The sequence below is a fragment of the Cyprinodon tularosa genome, unplaced genomic scaffold (assembly GCF_016077235.1).
Source record: "Cyprinodon tularosa strain WSP-4 unplaced genomic scaffold, ASM1607723v1 ctg12, whole genome shotgun sequence".
Lineage (NCBI taxonomy): Eukaryota > Metazoa > Chordata > Actinopteri > Cyprinodontiformes > Cyprinodontidae > Cyprinodon > Cyprinodon tularosa.
The window spans coordinates 1516263-1537248 of NW_024038003.1; the positions used below are offsets into that span (position 1 = coordinate 1516263).

General features: G+C 37.0%; 1 protein-coding gene across 3 annotated transcripts; it reads right to left on the bottom strand.

Annotated features, from left to right (window-relative positions):
• Nucleotides 1-210: 210 nt before the first annotated feature.
• LOC119773588 (endophilin-A2-like) lies at nucleotides 211-20811 on the bottom strand. Of its 3 annotated transcripts, none has more exons than XM_038270648.1 (9): nucleotides 20609-20811; nucleotides 14411-14479; nucleotides 14072-14291; nucleotides 10198-10331; nucleotides 9912-10070; nucleotides 7844-7947; nucleotides 4234-4361; nucleotides 4047-4103; nucleotides 211-2831 (listed from the first exon to the last, which is right to left on the bottom strand). In XM_038270648.1, exons 1-9 carry the CDS (start codon nucleotides 20651-20653, stop codon nucleotides 2644-2646), a joined length of 1104 nt encoding a protein of 367 aa, XP_038126576.1. In that variant the 5' UTR covers nucleotides 20654-20811; the 3' UTR covers nucleotides 211-2643. The 3 variants fall into 3 exon arrangements, with proteins under 3 accessions (XP_038126576.1, XP_038126569.1, XP_038126584.1); XM_038270641.1 differs by having other exon boundaries at nucleotides 4047-4106; nucleotides 20609-20810; XM_038270656.1 differs by lacking the exon at nucleotides 4047-4103.
• Nucleotides 20812-20986: the final 175 nt, after the last annotated feature.

Consider the following 20986-nt stretch of genomic DNA (forward strand, 5'->3'; position numbering starts at 1 on the left):
GACAAGCACCCAACAGCTGGGGTGATGCAGGCTGCTGTCTCTGGGGGGCCATGCAGTCAGAGGTAGGGTTGACCACCCAAATAAATAAAACAAACACATTGTGGGATGATATCCACTTTATTATTAGATACATATAAGTAGCATTATGGTTAATATAAGTAACACCAACAGCTAAATGACCAATTTTCTTAAAATAATAAAACTACTCTCTGAGGGGAAACAAATATTTACCATTTATTGGAGAGAAAGAACAGAATCCATTCATGGACAATAAAACACACAAGATTACACTTCAACTGGTATGGAGGTAATCCACACATTTTGGAGATAATCCAGGATAATCCCACATTTACCCTTCCAAAAGCATCACAGTTACAGAAACAAGTACTGATCAATTCCGAAGCTTTCTACAAAGATACATACACACAAGAAAATGATCATCTTTCATAGAACGTGCATAATGAAATAATGCTTTAAAGCTGGTAATACTTCAATTGCAAAACTGATCATGTCTGCTGAATCGCCCACAATAACTGATCTTAGCCCTTTGTTCTATGACATCATTTGTCATCTAGATGATCCAAACTGAGCTGAAGACCTTCTGCCTCCTCAAGGGGTTTTGGTTTAGTTTAATGAGGCATGTAAAGCCACACCTGAACCACAGATCGAGGGTCCTAAACACACTGCTAATAACAGACACATTAAGAGGTCTGCAGAAGGACAGGCAGTGTGGATGTAATATAAAGTATGCATACGGAATTGAGCATGAGAGGCATCGTGGGTTTGGGACGGGACAGATAATGAGGAAGGGGGCAGGTGCTGAATAGAGTGGTGGGGGAGGGCATAATCCACCGCTGTGTCCCCTTCTCTGCAGAAAAAGACCTGTCTGTTCCACTTGCACATTAAATAGAGATGGCAAAGATGAGCGGGGCATGGGGCAGTCTAACAAGGGGATCATGAGAAGAGGAGAAAGTTGGCATTTTAACAAACAGCACAGACCGTGACAGTTCACAGTCTGCTTGTAATAGGCTTAACTGGAACTGAAACCAGCAATTGTGGAAAGATCTTCCTTGTTATTTGGAAACTGAGTGCACAATCACAGGCAGATAAAATCCTCCGTCAGCTCTGGTGCACAGTTTAGGTCTGAAAGCAGAGGCAGGTACAGCAACGCCAAGCTCACATCACCATACATTTCCATGCTCCAAATCAAAGCCAAGCCTACACAAAGCTGAGTAAGAACACATCATAGATAGAAAATTCCCAAACGCACAAAAAGAAAAAAAAGAGAGCCCTGAAAAACTTCAGTGACGCTGCCAGCAGCATCAGTTGAGCCTGAGAAAATAAAGGAACATAACGCAATCAAGTCGGGTTTGGTGAAATTACTCATTATATAGACTAGATCTAAATGGTCTCCATATTTTATGCCAACTTCAAATTAGTCTGGATAGAATACGACCATCTGCTCTAACATCAGATGTTATCTATATGTGAGCAAACACGTTATCATTTTCAATTAGAATAGGAGCGTTTTTAGATTATTTATTATTCATGTTTCAATATAGCAACTAAACGATCATCATGGTGCTTTAGGTTTGTGTCTGCAAGTTGGATTTCCAAGTTCCCAGGAAATAAAACTAGACCGCTACATGAAGCTCGAAGGCCCAGAGCAGCCCTGGATTCTGCATCCAACATGGCTGCCGCTCATCTGAACTATAGTTAAAGTTGTCAGCATGTTTTATTTCTAACCTTTTGTTTTCATTTCAATCAGTGACACTAATTAGTTAACAAGTTCCTCTAAGGCATGGAACACATACAACTGAGATAAAGTCTTTGTCATTAGCTTGTATTGCAAATATTAGCACCAAAACCGGTTTTCAAACCAGCAGCTAAAAGCTACTCAGCTCATGAGGAGTTTCTCAGATCTAACCCCTGACTTCCAAGTCAAGCTTAAGCATCCTTAGTGTGATAAATGTAATAGTGTCATCACAGAGCGTCTCTTTTTTATGCTAAAATATCCCACATGGACTGCTTAAATATCTCAGATTTATTACTTAATCACAGATCCAAAGCCAGGAATGACCCCTCACATAGAACCACCAGATGGCAGTATAAGATAGCCTCATAGGTCTAGTAATGTCAAACACTCCCTGTAGTGTCTTCTTTGTTAGTGCTCAAGTGTGCAGACAAAGAGGTTAAAACAGAAACACAAAAAAAGCCAAAATGATTTTGTGTGGTTCCAATATTCACATACACAGGAGATGCTCTGGATAAATCAAAGAACGTCGTCATACCCTGATGCACATCTATCATGTTTCTTTCTGTTTAGTGTTCAGCTGGAGCTGCTATGTACAAAGTGCAGAGGTGCAGATTTATTGTTTATAAAGACTCAGGATATTACAAATGCACCTGGAAAATATGCATCACTTTTCTCATTGACCCACCAATTGTCCATAGTGTCATGTTTGCAAACTAATTCAACCTTAATAGAAAATAAGGCTCTCCTTTTTCCTCAAAAGATCCAAAACATACAGAAAAAATATTTCATTTCTTTGTCACTTTTATCATGTAATGATAAGATATCTTTCAACCTTCATCTTCCCCCATTCTGCTTCATTCTGATGTTTTCTTATTGCTGTCCTTGGGTTAGTGTTGCAGGGGCACAATTACTTCCACATAGTTGTTGGGAAAGAACCCAGATTCTCCGCGGAGTCTTCCTTCGAACCAGTTCTCGTCGATTTGCCTGACCAGCGTGATGATGTCCCCCTCCTCGAAGCCCAGCTCTCCTTCGTTTTCTGGCACAAAGTCATACAGGGCTTTGCAGCACGGCTCTCCTAAGCAAAGACATCGACGGAAGATCAGAGATGCAAGAAGGGAAATAGAAAACAAACAGTCCAGCTATTAAAATGTCGATCAGAAGTTTACATCTCCATATAATCTGCCTTAAAGCTTTTAATCATTTGGAAATTTTCTCTCATCCACAAAGACTCCAAAATATGGTTACAGATTCTTCCATTCCTTTGGTTCCGAGTTTCTGGGTCTCTGAGCAAGACCCTTAACCCCACACTGCTCCCCGGGCGTCCCACGATGGCAGCCCACTGCTCCCCAAGGGGATGGGTTAAATGCGGAGGTAAATTTCTCCAATGTGAGATTAATAAAGTTATAATTATTATTATACATATATATCCTTACCTGATGTTAATTCAAGATTATTTAAGAGCCACATCTAATAGAAAAGGACCCACTTAAATGAACTCTTCCAAAAATGCTGGTTAAAATATCAAACCAGAATCATGCTTGTTAAAGTTTGTACATTTTAGGTAAATTTATCTAGAAGATAAATTCTGGGTTTAATTCAGAATTGGGGACTTTAATTAATGTATTCAAATCATTGCTGTATAACTAATATACCAGCAGAAAAACAACAAAGTAAGTCAGTATAAGGGTGAAAATCATTGCAGTAATGGGTGGATGTAAACTTCTGACCCTTTCCCCTCAACTGAGGTGGAAGAAACTTTTTCAAGAAACATTGACACAAGGTGTCACTAGAGTAACATTTAAAAGGCGTCCAACAAAACATCAACTTAAGGTATTAAACAGAAAGAGAAATGTTATGACTTATTAGTTATTAGATTAAAAACAAAGAAGCTCAAAGTCAGAACACCAATGTGATAAACACTTTTAAAGACAAATGATTTATTTGGAGTATTAGAAACATCAGCGGTCAGTGAAGAAGTTGTCAGATGTATAAAATCCAGCCAGATTTATACTCTACCCTTTATGAACTTGGCTTAAGATGTTCCAGTGACTATAAAACAGAAATTATATCATGAGAGTTTCTGGGGATCCCATACATCTGAGGAATAGTTAATACTTGTTTCCCTTTTACCTTTTTGCTTTGCTAAAAAGGATCAGTTTTCACAATAAACATTAATCTGAGTTAGTGATTAGGCCAGATCAGTGTGTCACTGCCCCACACACAAGTGCAGCAAATAAATGCAGTCAAGTTTTGTTGTTAATTGAGAGGTATTCTCCTTCTGTCCACTCACGCGGCTTGTTCCTGATGGAGGGTCTTTGGACCGGAGCGGGTGGATAGTGTGCTTGGGCTGCTTAATGTTGCAGAAAAGGAAATAAATCTGTCAGAGGAGTGATGTGGATGTGCAATGTAATTTTCTAGGACCGGGCCTTTGCATGTGCTCACAAAGATCAAGTAAAATACAATGATAGTGTTTTTACCAGATGTGTATGCTGGTGGGCTAAAAGAAGCATGTGCTCCGTTCGAGTTCTCCTGGTCTCCATAGTCAAAGGATTGCCTGGGTTTAGGTTTGAATTCACGCTTTGGACGGGACTCTGCTTCATTTACCCTGCATAGAATCAAAACAAAAGGACAGAAATTATATTAATTTATTTCTAAATCACTGTAAAAGCTTTCTGATTTCAGCAAAACTGAAAAAGGAGTCAATCAGAAGTTTATCAACCTTGGTAGAGGTTTTGAAACATGTAGCTTTTCCTCCCTTTAGTCAAAGAAAAGGGCACCGTTTTAAAATATAAGTCTATCTCTTCTCATGTGGTATCTGCTCCTCTTCACGCAGCAGAATTAAACTTATTGTAAAGGAAAAATACATTTGAAAATCAACCACATCATCCCACTATTTTTTTTTATTCTAATTTACGCAAAAATACTTCATGTTAACTTGTTCTACTTAAATATTTTTTACTTTTCCATATTTTTGGAGGTTTGTATTTTCCCTCTAAAATCTTAAGAAGAATATAATTATTGTTCTTTAATTTGATTCTATAGTGATTATCAAAAGTATTCATTCCTACAGCTTTTAAACAGACTTGAATGCATTTAACTGAGATTACCAGAGAAACAACACAAAGTAATGCACAACTGTTAAGTGGAGGGAAAATGATAGTTTTCAGAGGACAAAATCTACAAAAAGTATGATATTCACCTTTATTCCAAACTATTGAGTCAGAAATGTATATAACTACCTTTCATTTAGAGAATAGTAGCATGCCTATTCTCACAGCTTCTATAAAGGATTTAGATCCAGACTTTGACTAGACCGTTCTAAAATATGACTAAGGATTGCTGCCCATAACAGGTTTTCTTTGAGGTTTGTCCCGTATTTAGTTCAATCCAGCTTCACTGTAATTACTAAAGAAAGTTTGGAGTACTTTTTCCACACAGGCCATAGAGTAGAGTTTTTGTCTCATCTCACCAAATATCTTTTTTCACACGTTTTTTTGGCTGTGGAAAAAGTCCTTGCAAATGTTAAAGCTTGGATTTGTCAGGATCTGTGTCCTTTCCATGCCCATTGGGCTTTAAGTTTTTCCAGAAAAATCTGGTTCTCTGAAGACAAATATTTGACACACTTTGGAGGTTTTATTTCTAAGATAAATGAAAAGGTAAAAAAAAAAAAAAAAAACTCTTTCAGATTAAAGACTTTTATCCCTGTACAACACATTTATTTGCAAGGATTATGGGGAAAAAATGGTCTCGATGAAATATATTCAGGGTAGTAAAGGTTGCTAAACAACATAGAAGCCTGCCAAAGTAACCTAATCTACCAGATCTAATGTTAAGTTGTGTCTTTAAACTAATTTTGAAATCTGTACAAAACACATACAGGTGCTGGTCATAAAATTAGAATATCATGAAAAAGTAGATTGATTTCAGTAATTCCATTTAAAAAGTGAAACTTGTATATTATATTCATACATTACATACAAACTCATATATTTCAGATGTTTATTTTGTTTAATTTTGATGATTACAAATGACAACAAATGAAAATCTCAAATTCATCATATCAGAAAATTAGAATATTGTGAAAAGGTTCAAAATTGATGGCCCCTGGTGCCACACTCTAATCAGCTAATTAACTCAAACCACCTGCAAAAGCCTTTAAATGGTCTTTCAGTCTAGTTCTATAGGCTACACAATCATGGGGAAGACTGCTGACTTGACAGTTGTCCAAAAGACGACCATCGACACCTTGCACAAGGAGGGCAAGACACAAAAGGTCATCGCTAAAGAGGCTGGCTGTTCACAGAGCTCAGTGTCCAAGCACATTAATAGAGAGGCGAAGGGAAGGAAAAGATGTGGTCGAAAAAAGTGTACAAGCAAGAGAGATAACCGCACCCTGGAGAGGATTGTGAAACAAAACCCATTCAAAAATGTGGGGGAGATTCACAAAGAGTGGACTGCAGCTGGAGTGAGTGCTTCAAGAACCACCACACACAGACGTATGAAAGACATGGGTTTCTGCTGTCGCATTCCTTGTGTCAAGCCACTCTTGAACCACAGACAGCGTCAGAAGCGTCTTGCCTGGGCTAAAGAGAAACAGGACTGGACTGCTGGTGAGTGGTCCAAAGTCATGTTCTCTGATGAAAGTAAATTTTGCATTTCCTTTGGAAATCAAGGTCCCAGAGTCTGGAGGAAAAGAAGAGAGGCACTTCATCCACGTTGCTTGAAGTCCAGTGTAAAGTTTCCACAGTCAGTGATGGTTTGGGGTGCCATGTCATCTGCTGGTGTTGGTCCATTGTGTTTTCTGAGGTCCAGGGTCAACGCAGCCACATACCAGGAAGTTTTAGAGCACTTCATGCTTCCTGCAGCTGACCAACTTTTTGGAGATGCAGATTTCATTTTCCAACAGGACTTGGCACCTGCACACAGTGCCAAAGCTACCAGTACCTGGTTGAAGGACCATGGTATCCCTGTTCTTAATTGGCCAGCAAACTCTCCTGACCTTAACCCCATAGAAAATCTATGGGGTATTGTGAAGAAGAAGATGCAATACACCAGACCCAACAATTCAGAAGAGCTAAAAGCCACTATTAGAGCAACCTGGGCTATCATAACACCTGAGCAGTGCCACAGACTGATCGACTCCATGCCACGCCGCATTGCTGCAGTAATACAGGCCAAAGGAGGCCCAACTAAATACTGAGTGCTGTACAGGCTCATACTTTTCATGTTCATACTTTTCAGTTGGCCAACATTTCTATAAATCCTTTGTTTTTATTGGTCTTCAGTAATATTCTAATTTTCTGATATGATGAATTTGAGATTTTCATTTGTTGTCATTTGTAATCATCAAAATTAAACAAAATAAACATCTGAAATATATGAGTTTGTATGTAATGTATGAATATAATATACAAGTTTCACTTTTTAAATGGAATTACTGAAATCAATCTACTTTTTCATGATATTCTAATTTTATGACCAGCACCTGTAATCTAATGCCAGAGTGTTTGTATGAAAGGTTTTAGCCTTGAAATGCTTTGCTGGGTTAGAAATCAGTTTGGTGAACTGAATAAGAAGAAAAATAGCATTCATGTAAGTGAGTCACCACAAGGTTTGTAGACTTTCCTGAAGAACTGGGTCACGATATCAGGAAATAGGAGTGGAGCTAAACTGGCTGAGCGGGAGCCAAGTAAAGAGACTGCAGTTTTACAATTATTCCCTTTAATCTCTTTGTCAGCTTCCTTTATCATGTTAAAGTTTTCAAATAAAGTTTTATAAGTATTACAAAAAAATATTATAGCGATTTCTTTGAATATTGATGTTGTTTAGTTTTATTACATGAAAAATTTTACCTGAATATAAACATTAAGGCAACAGATCATGGTTAATAGTGTACGACTAATGAAAAAGTTGTAACACAAAAATAATCCCATATGTTGTAAGCAACAAGGTTGTGTTGAAAGTTAATGTAGAATCTTAAAAGCCAAACAAATATGTTATGATACAATAAAACCATAAATTAATGTTTAAGGACAGGACTTTAATAAAGTAAACATACTGTTTCCAAACAACAGTGGAGGAGCTGACCTTTCTCTCAGTCTCCCTGTGACCTCCTCCAGGATCTCTGTGGCCTGCCTGTGGTACTGCAACAGGGAATCCACAAAGGCAGCCAGCTGACTCACCTGCTCCACCTACAAGTGAAGTGACAGAACATTTCAAAGTGATCAAGATAAAAAGGAAAACAGTAGCAGCACCAGACACTTCTTCAAGATATTTCTTTTCCAAGACTATGAGATCTTAGTCTTATGTGTTTATCACAAGAACCACAATGATTTCATTCACTTGGAAGAGACATAAACACAGTAAACACGAGCAAAAAATCTGGTTTGACAAGCTTTGCCTGCAGCAAGTCACCATGGAAAAAAACAGAGACGGGTCAGCTGATTAAGGCTGTCACCAAAAACCTGTTTCACTGACTGAATTCCATGTAACAGACATAAATAAAACAAAATATTTGTACTTGTATGTAGTTTATACAATTATTATTGCTTCATTTAGTCATGGAAATGTGAACATATGTGTCTTGATTAAACCATGCTCTATATCGTATTCAGAAGGGTTTGGTTAATTTGTTTTTTAATGTCATGCATTTTTTAAATGTTTAAGTTAAAAACGGTAAAGAAAACTTGCTCTGAATAAATGAAAATCATGGCTATGCTGCAGCTATAGTTGCTTCTATGAAAACAGATTATATTAAATTATCTTAGCAAATGTAAAATAATAACAGAGGTGTTTTATTTCGTAACCTGGGACACAAAAGTCTTTGCAACCCCAACCTATTTAACTTTTCATACTTGAAAATGTCCCTATCAGGATTTCGACAATATTTTATTAATCTCAAAGGGAAATTACATTTCAGTGTAGTCCATCCAAGAAGACAAAAAACACAGAAAAGACAAAACAAAGACATTATGCATGGGGGAACGTAGTGTCCAAGGCATCGCTGCCATCAAAGGCGCTGCCATTTTGATCCTTTGTACAGATTATAATCGCCATGTTCCAACTAAGAAGTCTAAATAAATAAATACATTAGAAATCCCTAGGACTCTAATTTACCGATTGGACTGTTTGTCCAAATTATTTTGTGGCCTAAAATCCCTCATTATTGACAGGGTTCCTTCAAGTTTCCAACTAGAAAATTTCCATTGTTATTCTACTTTAAGTGTTTCTTGTAGTTTCTACATCATACTGGCCAGTTACATGAACAAACATTTATTTAATAGATTTCTGTTTTAGATTTAGATTTCAATTTTGTCACTTCTAAAAAAAAAAATGTATAACTAGTTTCATTTTTAAATATGGTAAACCTGCTCTAGATTATCCAATAACATTCAGATTCTTTGACTTAAAAAAAACTAAAATAAACTGCTCCCATTTAGAAATGGATCCAGTCAAAAGTCCTAGACTAGGACTTATAATCCATGAGTAAAATCAAAAGGGTAAGCTGCCTCATTAGATTGCCGGAAAAGCTCCAGAGAGCTCTGCTAATGAGCTTATATTTCATTCCTGTAAGCTGAAGCGGAAATTAATCTAGAAGTTGAGGAACATTAAACTGTGAGGACTGCAGTTTGACCCCTTTGGTCTAGAGGCTACCTTTTTTAAATCAGCATAGATTTATCTGTGGAAGCAACATGTTAAATTAGTTGAACACAAAATCCGACTTTGATGTGTCAACTTAAACATGAAGAACTTCATCTTAATCTAAATAAGAAAGAAAGTAAATGTAAAGGGAAGCTAATAAAGACTGGCAATTCCAACATTTCTTCAAAATCTATCCTCTGCCTTCTCTCACCTTTCCAGAATTGGAAAAATTATAAAAACCCAACAGAATATTTTACCAGACAATAAAAACATCTCAGTTTATTACTTTACCTACACAATTTTGATAATAAAGCCTAATCATTTGGCAGGCTGCTTCTTGAGCTCAAACTACTTAGTTATGTTCTCCATGAAGTTTTTAGTGGACTCTTCTAAATGCCACCTAAAACTAAACATCTGCTAACAAGCTTTAAAAGAACCTAAATGGAAGCATATGTAATATCCATTTATGTGAAGAAATAAAAGTAATGATAGTGGAGACATTGCATAAACTTACATCAGTTTCCAGCAGACTATGCATGGAGCTTTCGGCGAGGTCTCTGGACTCGTGGAACTTTTCCAGGGCCACCCTAATGTCCTCATCCGGGATTTTACCTTGCCGTTTCTTTTTATAATCATAGTCCAAACGGCGGCCTTCCATCTTCTTCAAGTGGTGCTGAGGGTTTAAAACACATAATTAGGAAGTTGGGTGTAAAAATGTTGCATACACAGAAAGTGCAAATCCCACAGCTTGAAGCCTATCTAGCCTATGGGTGCAGAAACACATTGCATCTTGATTCTACCTGAATATCTTTGATATCCTTGTCAGCGACTGCCAGCATTGGGTCAATAAAATTGTGCTTCACATCAATATCCAGAGAGTCTTTGACCTCAGCCAGCCTCTTCATCGCATCTCCAACATCCACCAGAGCTCCACCTAAATATAAAATAGAAATTAAAAAATGTATGTCATGACTGCTCTGTTTAAATATAAAAACTAATGGACATTAGCACCAATAATATATATATATATATATATATATATATATATATATATATATATATATATATATATATATATATATATATATATATATATATATATATATATCTGTTTAAACACAGATTAATCAACCTCTTCACAAATGCATAATCCTCTTCAGCAGGCACTGAATAATGGATACATCTCAGATTCTTTCACATTTCCCTAAAATGGAATCACACACCTCATGCGTTTCATATTTATATTTTATGAGATAGATTAAATCAAACGAGCGCACAAGTCAAGTGAAAGGAAACAAATACATCTGAGATGAGTGGAATCCACTGATATCACATAAAGCAAAGCTGTGCGCCCGCCTTGGAGAGTAATCTTGATTTAAGAGTGAAAGAAAGAAAACAGTTGAAAAGAGCAAAGGACTCTAAGTTTATGGAGGAGGGAGTGAGCACGTATGAGCAAGAGGTCTGATCAGAGGAGAACGCAAAGCTTTTGGCACACGTGCAAAACCACGCCCACGGCAGAACGTTAGGGTGGCTTCTCCAGAAATAGAGTCAAAGTTGATGGAAAAATGGAAGCAGCTAAAATGGGAAAATGGTAAGAAAGAGGCTTAAAAAAAAAAAAAAAAAAAAAAAAAAAAAAAAATCAATCATCAATACAGTATCAGCAATTATTGATTAGTATTTTTTTTATTTAGATAAGGACCAGGAGTTAGACTTTAATCTGACTTTTGATTCTTTATTCCAGTTCCTTGTCCTGTTTGACACTAAATGTGTTTGATCTAAGTAAAACTATTAATATTAATGGAAAAACTTGACTTGATTTTGGCCGAGACCGGTCCGAGCTCGGCTCTGACGACCGTTTACACATCACGCTATCTCGGTTCCTCGACTCCTCGCCTCCTAGTGACGAGCTGCGGTATTACTGCCAGTATTGAAGGAGGAAATCAAGCAGTTGGTGGCGGTAATGCAAAAAAAGTTGTTTGTCAATTGCCATCAAACACAAGAAGAAGAAGACGAAGAAGGAGGGAATCAAGCAAAATCAAAATGGCGGCGCCCGTCACATTCAGGAAGTTATGCTTGATTATTATTGCTGTACTTCGGTGTTATCATTTAAAATGCCATTATTTAAAATGTTGCGTGGAGAAGATTTCGATTATTGTTTATAGTTGTTCTTCTTCTTCTGTTTTGTGTAGGTCGTAAAGCAACTTCCGGAGGGGCATTACCGCCAACTACTGGCATGGAGTGTGAATCAGGATGTGCAGCCAAACGGAGATGACGCATTCTGCTCATGCGCTCGGTTCTCTCTGGAAAACCGAGCCAGTCCACATCTGGAACTGGTCTGTAGTTAGCGCGGTTCGGTTGTGTCTAGCTCGGTTCAGTTCAGTTTGCTTTCCATTTACACGCGATAAGTTATCTCAGTTACTGAGCTCGGACCGGTCTCGGCATGGTTTTTCAAGGGTAGTATAAGGCCCCGTCCACACGAAGCCAAACCCTGGCCTAAACGCACAAATTTTTCCCCAAACCAGCCTCTCATCCACACGAAGCCGGCGTTTCGGGGGTCTGTAAACAATCTTTTTTTTATTAAGCCTTCAGAGTGGGAAGATTTTGAAATGCCGTTTTCGCGTTTCCATCTTTAAGCTCTAACCGCATTTTTTTCTTACACGCATGGGTCATAGCGTCCCCTCTAAACACGCATGCGCGACACAGTATTACAACAACAATGGCGCCGTACTGTGTTGAATAGTTGCTGCTCATGCTACTCACCCTGCTGTCGGGCTTACAACAGAATCTTCTTCTTCTGGAATATCTCCAGGAAGAACAGAGCAATATCAACGACATAGTTCAGCACCTGAATTTGACTGAACCACGAAAATGGACCTGCAGGGCAACCATGTATAAATATTAGTGCGCATGCCCAACATTTCGTCGCCTATTTTTGCTTCGGCACCACAGTGCCACTTACAGGCCTGGCATACATTTTGCAGCGTTTTCATGCATTCGTGTGGACGATCACATTTATTTTACGTCTCCGTCTTTACAACAAACGTTCTGGAAAATATTAGCGTTTCGTGTTCGTTTTGACCTCGTCCGAACGGGGCCTAAATGTGGTACTTTTCTGCACCCTGGACTGTCAGGGTTTTGGAGGAATAATACATTTTGCCAGATTCATAGAAAGAAGAGCTGCGCCACACAAAGTGGGATGGATGCTGTGTCTCCAAATCAGACCAGGTTTTTTCAAAAAGATTGCCACTTATCAAGTTATGTGGTTGAGCTGGGGTGGCCGGAGGCTGGAGTAAAAATAAAAAAAAAGGTGATAGACGATGAAAAAAGCCAATTGTATTTTATTTTCCTTTTCTAGGCTTACATGAAATTCTCACTCGTTAATTGTTAATCTGAACATAAAATCTCTCTAGAAGAAGTATCAGGGTTAGGCACCTCCTCTGAGTTTCTGGTGTCCTGTTCTACCCACCACAGCCCAAGTGTTTGAGGTTGTTTTTGTATGAGTGTAAGAAAGGTTTTAAAGCAAAACAACAAAGATGCCTCTGTTTACTAAATAATCCTCATCTCAATTCAATTAAAGGTGAGAAAATGAGTTTTTTAAAATCTGGTGAAAAATACAGAAACTTCATAAAACTTCTCCTAATAGGGTGAGTAAATCCATAGAAAAAATACATGACCCTCTTTGGCAGACGAGGTTAGCAGTTGTTCCGAGGTCCTTCGTCTAACAGCTAGATAATGCCATATGCTAGCTGTGCTAATGAAATGTGAATATTTTTTGTGAGCAACCGAAAAAGGAAGGTCAAGCTCCACTATCAGTAAAAGATTATTATTGAACCTCCTGGACAACATAAGCAACACCAGCAATAGCTAATAGCTGCAAAATAAGCTTTTATCTCTCTTTTTCCTCTCTGTTCTACTGTGGTATAACATTAGGCAGGAAAATGTTGATTTGATGCCTCAGTTAGCTACTAAACAACACTGCATCCAAACAAACCGGTCCTGCCCACCATGACACTAGTTGCAAAGGTTTTGGAGGCTAATGTTGCAAATACTAAAACAGGTTATGGTGGAGTCAGACAACAGCTGAATAAAAAGTGTGTATGTATATATATATATATATATATATATATATATATATACACACACACACAAACAGACAGGCCGTGTTTGTATTGAAACACATTTCAAACTATCCTTTATCAGTAATATCAGTAATACAGTCCGTTTGTATCAACATTAATTTGAAAGGCAAATAGAAGCAAACAGTGGCACTCTAAAGATAAGCAACCATAATGTCATAAAATAATATCAGGATTGAATCAAAGGTTCCGAACTGTACAAATAATATTAATACCCTAACTAAGTGTTGTTGTCTTATGTTTTTGCCAAACAGGGACGTGACATTTCTAAATCATATTTTTTTTTTCCAAATTAGGACTAAACTGGCCAATACTTCTGAGTTTTGCTCTTAATTAAAAAGCAAACATATAGCTATATGGTAAATAATCATGTTTTTCTCTTTATTTAAAAGAACTCTAAAACATGCTAACTTATCAACAATTAGGACATAGGGTGAGGAAAAAACTGTCAAAGAGACAAACAAAAAAGTAGAGTGCAGCTCAAAACTTATCTTTGTAAACAAACAAACACGTCATCCTCAAACCCTGTCAGTCTTACCAAAGCTATTGTCCTCTCCAATGTCCCGTCCATATTTATTCATAGCCTCCCCGAGAAGCGCCTCAGACTGGGGATAACCAGGACTACTCTGGCCCTGGCCTCGGATCTTGGACACTGTGTTCATCATGGTGAGCTTAGCTCTGGACGCAGGATTGGGTTGCAAGTACTCCGTTGTTTTGGTAATGACATCCATTACTGCTTTGCTGGTAACATCCGCTTTCTGGTGGGAAATAGGAAGACAAAAAGGAAAGAAAAGTCCAATTACTATCAGGGGCATTACTTAATAGTGCAGATATTTCCAACAAATCAAAAACTACAAGATAAACAGGCTGTAATTACCCGTTCAAGTTCTTTAAAGTCTTCATCCAGTTTAGTTCCTTCAGCACCTCCAACCTTTTCACTCATCAACTGTGGACATAAATCAGGTAAAAGCATTACTTCCAAGTACAATTGCTTATATATTTGTTATAACACAATCCAGCTTTCAACGTCCATGGTTACATTAGTGATTACTGAGTAGGAGTGCATGTTTACTGTGATATATAAAAAAAACAAAAAACAGCAGAAGCAGCTTAGGTTTAATGTTAAAACTTGACAGCGTTTTGTTCTTATAAATGAAGTGCTGAATGATAGGGCTTCTGATGGTAATTATTTGTGTTTTCTGAATAAAGGTGGGACATTAAAAATATTTTATTGTCCAAATGACGATTTAGTAGAAGTTTTCATATTAGATCAACTGCCTGTCTTATGACGGTGCCATTTCAAGTCAAGGGAAAGCACTTTCCACTACATTCAGTCATGCCAAAACACAATCATACAGATGGTGCCAAACTACATTGTAGCCACAGCTACCCTGGGGCATAGTGACAAGAGTGAAGCTCCTGTAAACAGACATCAAAAGGGAGAAGTGTTTTGCCCAGGGACACAAAAGCTGTGGCACTCTGTCATAGTTTGGTGAGGTTCGAAGTGATTCAGAACAAACTTTTTCATCCTACAATCAAAAGAGTTTATCACTAAACCCTAAATCTACTCATCATTACTTTAAATATGACATAAAGAATGAGACCTAGGTTCCAAATTTTTACTAGTAAGAAACATGCATTTTTTCTATATTCTTTTAACATTGTAAAACTAAATATTTAATTTGATCTTTTTGAATAATTCTTCTATTTCTAGGTTTAATTTAATATATTCTACAATTTCATGAATTAGTTTCACATTTTCTTTAACATTGCTGAATAAATATCAGGAAAAAATGTCAAAATCTAATTTGTTTCCAAAGTCAAAGTAACAATTCACATCCTGAGGAAGTCAGCTAATTAATAGATTCTTCAGGCGTATACAAAGACTCATCGTTGGATCAGAACCATGCATCATAGACTCGACCCAGAAACAACCTCCAAGCATCTGGATGTGGAACGGACTAATGCAAGCATTGCACTTGAGAACATCAGGTTCATATGATGGCTTTTCCTTTTTCCATCAGGTCAGCACATGCGTTATGATTTCCTTCATGATAACCACATCCCAAAGTTTGTTTTACTGTGAAGAAAATATAACTTTATATATACTCCATCTGTCACATATTGTTTCCAGCCACAATGATGACCCAATACGTGTTAGTCTGGATGTTATTCAGGAAACCTCACTGAAACTCTCAGAACCATACTAACAGAGATCGTCAGGACTAAATTATGTAGCGCAGTATGGAAAAATCCACTATGAACACACAATGTTTTTTTAGATTAGCATGCAAAAAGTTAAGGTATTAATTACAAATATGGACAATGTATTTATCAAACTAATAATCTTTGTAGTCGACAATCCCACCTAAAGTTCAATTATTACTAGAAAAAGCTGTTTCGGAGAAACATCAAAGTGGGAATGCTTTTGCTGAATGAAAAAAGCTGAAATTACCTGAAGAACATATGAAAATGTGATAGGAAGTCATCAGAAACTTAAAACTGCAGAAAACAATTGAATCATCTGAAGATTTTGTAGGGTAGAATCATTTGGCAGTAAAATGGCAGAAAGAAACTCATCTTAAAAGCTGCACAGCCAAACCATACATGATATCAAAAAATGTCTTGAATGTGGGCACTAGAAGGGTCTTAATATAATGTCTCCCAAGTTTCTAGAAAAAATGTATAAAGAAATTTTGAAGGGGGGTTTACCTACTTTCCAGAAACATGTCAGGCGTGTTATGAATTAGCAGCAAACAGAAAAGCTTAATTCCTGTCCAGAAACAGAGCAGAATGAAGCCAAAGTTCACAACATAGGCTAAAAAGTATGAAATTAGCTGAAGTAGAAAAGAAATTACAAAGAAAAACTTTAATCTTATCTGGTTGAAGAAAAAATTAGTAGTTTAAGGATGGGAAGTAAAATGTTGAGGACAATGGTATTGAATAAGTATTAACATTTTGAAATCATATGTGGAAATGTCAAGACTTGGCAAAACAATTGGAAAATTATTTAAAATGTGTCGGTTGATCAGCATAAAGAAAACAGTGTCATCCTTAGAGGATTGAAAATCTACAAACCTATGTGCAAGACTGACCATGAGAAGCAGAGGAAGGACAGAGAGAGAAGCTTATAGAAAGACAGCTAATACCACTTAAGGAGCTGAATTTATCAAAAAATTGAACCTGCATGTTACGAGCCGCTGTGGTAATGAAAGCTCCGTTGGCAGGCTTAGGCTGCATGTTACAAGGTTAGCAGATGCTTTATTACAGTGTAAATCTTAGAACCTGATTAAGAAATATGCACTGAGGTGTGTGGTCAACAGGCCTTGGTAGTGTAATTTGAAGAAATTGGTTGACTTTGGGTCATAGCTACAAGCCATACGGCACAATGAATGAGTGTATGTAAGGAAGAGGCTTTTATTTTGTAGGTTCCCTTTAGTCTTATTTTGAAAGTCTATCATGGATATGTGTCAAGGGAAGGGTCATGCCCAGCAGTGATATAGAATCCATTTCCAAATATGAAATCACTGGTTTTCCATGTTATTGGGTGAATAGATGCTGTATTAGAGCGTAAATGGGAGACTTTTATTGTGAAATTTGCTCTGGGGTATGTTTTGAAAAGGTCCCTAGAGTCTAATAGAAACAAGCTGGTAGAGTTTGGGTCATAATGCTGAGCCATTTGCATCAATTAATAGGGGAGTATAATATAGAGGCTTTTATTGTGTAGGGTCACTGGAGTCTTATTTTGAAAGTCTAGCAGGGTTGTGTGTTGAGAAAAGGGTCAGACCCAGCAGTGATACTTGATGACTTTCCAATCGTTAAATTACTCTTTTCCCCTGTTATTAGGGCAGTAGATAAAGTGGCAATGGGAGGCTTTTATTTTGAAATTTTCCATGTATTGCAGCTTTACTGTGTCTGTTTTTGTTTGGTTAAAGAAAAAAAAAGGGCCCTCCAAACTCAAAATAAACAGTGCAAAACTCCATAAATGTTTTTGGGACAATCCAGGAGAAGCATCAGATTCTAAATGAATCCACATTTTGACTATAACTGTAGGAAGTTAGGACTCAATCAGTTAAAACCCATTTGTTTCACAGTACATTTAATGATAAGTGTACCAAGTGGAGCTGTTTGGCACAACATAACATTGTTTTTACCTTATAAAATGGAATCTGTTTGAATAAAAGTGCTGATTTCTATTGGAGAACTCCTTCTGCTATTGAAATATCATCTAAGTGTATCACTGTGCAAAACTTAGCTGTATCCCTTAATCTTCATATGGAGGAATATGAATTTTATTAAGCAAAATGAAATAAATTGAAGAAGTGCAAAGAACAAATAACATATAAAGTATGTTTACTTTATGTGGGGAGGAGAAAAAAAAGAGAAAAAAATCACTCTACAACAGGACTGAAACTGTTAGTGCAATTAATCATGATTAATCAATTATTGAAATAATCAACTAATAGTAATCGTTTAATCATTAACTAGAGAATGCAGACTCTAAACATGCCATTAGCTGAAAGAGCAATATATTTATACCCGAATTGTAAAAAAAAATAAAAACACTTTGTACCGTATTTTAGTTGGAAAAACCGTTTTCGCCATGAATGTTTGATACAGAACGAATTAAATGGCGTAGTTTTAGCTATTAATTATTGTTCAAGGTACCCTATTGCGATCAGATTATCATCAGTTAATCTAAAAACAATAGAATACAGAATAATTAATAAAAAGAATCATAAGTTGCAGATATATATTGCAATTTCAAGTCTCAGACTGAAGTTTGGTATGAAACACTAGTTTACATTCAGCCTGGTGGCACAATTGACTGGAAGTTATATCATCTGAAATGCATGGGTTTTACTTCCTTAGTAAAAAGTGCTACAGCGATGTGCTATACACTGTTGGAAAGGTAAATGTTTGTAGTTTGATGGGTTAGATTGCAATAAAAATAAATAACTGTGCAAAACTCATTGGGTGACTTGTTTTGTAAACATGAAAGCCTCCTCCTGTGATGGATTTAGGGAAAGAAAATAGAATTAACTCATTACAAATTTTGACCTATTTTTACAGACAGCAAAAAAAAAGCAAAAAAAAAAAAAAAAAAAGCCTGTTAATCAGCTCTTAGAGGTATCAGAGCATGGCAGACTAAACAGATTAACAACAGTTGAATGTGGCTAAAGTCCCCAACATGTAGTCTTTAAGTAGTCTGTGCATCCAACACATGTCAAACATGTTTAGCTCAGTTCATGGGCCGGCTCCATCTAACCTACAGTCAAATAAGGCTCAAATAAACAGGGCAGATGCCGTGTTTGGTTCATGCTAATGAGCCATTTTTATGCAAGATCTCCACTGAGGTGATAATAAACAGTATTTTAATGCAAGCCATAGAGAGAGCTGAGAAGAGAATGGGGGGCTGGCTAAAATTTAACAGTCTGTTGTGGGAACAACAACATCAAAACCTATTTTTAAAGTTGGAGAATGCAAACCAGCGAGTCAAACATGCTGTGTTTCTGAACATTCAACCACCAAATGTTTAGAGGCACTTCTAAATGATCAACTATTGTTTTCTTCGTATGTTTCAGCATGAGACTATGTTATTCTTCTTAACATTAGCATTACAACCGTTGATAGGCAGTTTTCTAACAAACCCCAATATTATCGCCTTTTTTCCCCACTATCATTCCTTTTATAACCAGATGAAAAAGTTACTAATAGCTTTTTTAACGAGGTATTTGTCTTTAGACATCTGGATGCTAAATTAATGCCTTTCATGCAGATCGTGCTTCAACATCCGGTTCTTCAACTTTAAACAAACATCTAATTAAGCCATATTGCAATGTTGCACAAGGGCACACCTTGAGTACAACTACCCATTACTATCTCTAATGCCAGCTGCAAAATATGCCTGATGGTCAAACCCTTAACCTGGAAGAACTATAAACAGGATTTCATACTGACTCATCCCAGTAAATGAGCTTTAACAATGACAGGACCACATTAAAGTTAGGTGAAGTCATCATTACAGCATCTGTGGAATCCTAAGCGTGACAAGTCAGATTTCCTTGGGTGAAATCAGCTAATGTAGGAAGAACTGTAAACAGCACTCACATGACTCTGAGTATCTACCCATAAACAAAGCATGGAGCAATTACTTCATTTGTATGACGTTCTGCCAAAATACAGGCATCTACTGGAAAAGAATGCAGCCACCAAAACCACTGCTACTGGTTTTGCAGGTAAAGCCATGCTATGAGTTGAGTTTTGCTATTTAGAAGCAACTCCAAATAAAACCTAAAACCTGACTGAAGAAAGTTGAAAGCAACCTGTGCTTTAGGTTTACAGGAATATAACAAGTCAGAGAAACTCGGGAAAGCTGTGTTGGATTTAAAAGACCCAGTGGCACTATCTATATTATTCATATTTGGAGAACTATAGAAAATGCACCTTTTTAAATCTGAAGTTTTTTAAATTACTCAGCTGAAATAACAAGTTTGGGCTCTGTTGCATCAAATTACCTCAACTGTCAAACAACCACTAGGATAACTGTGATATCAAATTTACTTTTCAACCTTAAAAATCTAGAAAAACTAAAACCCCATCGTTACAGGAATGCCTGAAACCCTCCATGTCTGATATGGGGGAGATAAACCCCTCGAACAGATGGTGCTAATCCTGGGCCCTTTAAGTTAATGAGCATTTAGTTAAAAGGAAACTCGGTGACAAATTATACAAAATTAATACCAACGGTAATTTTATATATTAAGTCGAAATATATTAAAATAAGTTATAAACTCACGATAAAGAAACACGATAAATAACAGACAAACTATGCTGAGCAGAGCCTTTAAAGTTTAGTTAAACCTGAGATTAGCACATTTCAGACTAATTTAAAAAGGTGTCCGTTTTAAGGTTTTTGCTATATTTATGTGTCTGGTTGTTTTCTGTTATTTTTATTCCGGCTTTTGAAAGCTTGTTCTATCTTAATTAACCGACTAGCATCAAGCTAGTGGTGCAGAAATAAGTAGAAGAGCAGCGAACAATTGGCTAATGTCTGAGGAAACAGTCCGTTTACCTGACTGGCTTTGAAGAATTGCTTCCTAAGTCCTGCGACCGACATCTTTACACGGTTCTTACTGGTCTTCTTTTGGGAAAATAGTTAGTAAAAAGCCTCGGTGAATAAATTTAGCCCCAAGTGAGCCGCGAGAAGACCTCTTCAAACTTTTCTCCGCGGATAAGAAACTTGCTAAGCAACCGCAATTTCCTGGCTTCAAAAGTGGGAGGGTACGAACTGGTTCAAAACACCTACGTAGACATGGGTCGGTCTTCTTCCTTTTACACTCTATTAAAGTAATATCATTTCAGCATGTGTATATCCTGAGAGTACGGAAGAGGATTAGGGCCACTGAAAAAAATTAAAAAAGTTAACTGATTTTTACAATTTTATTTCAGT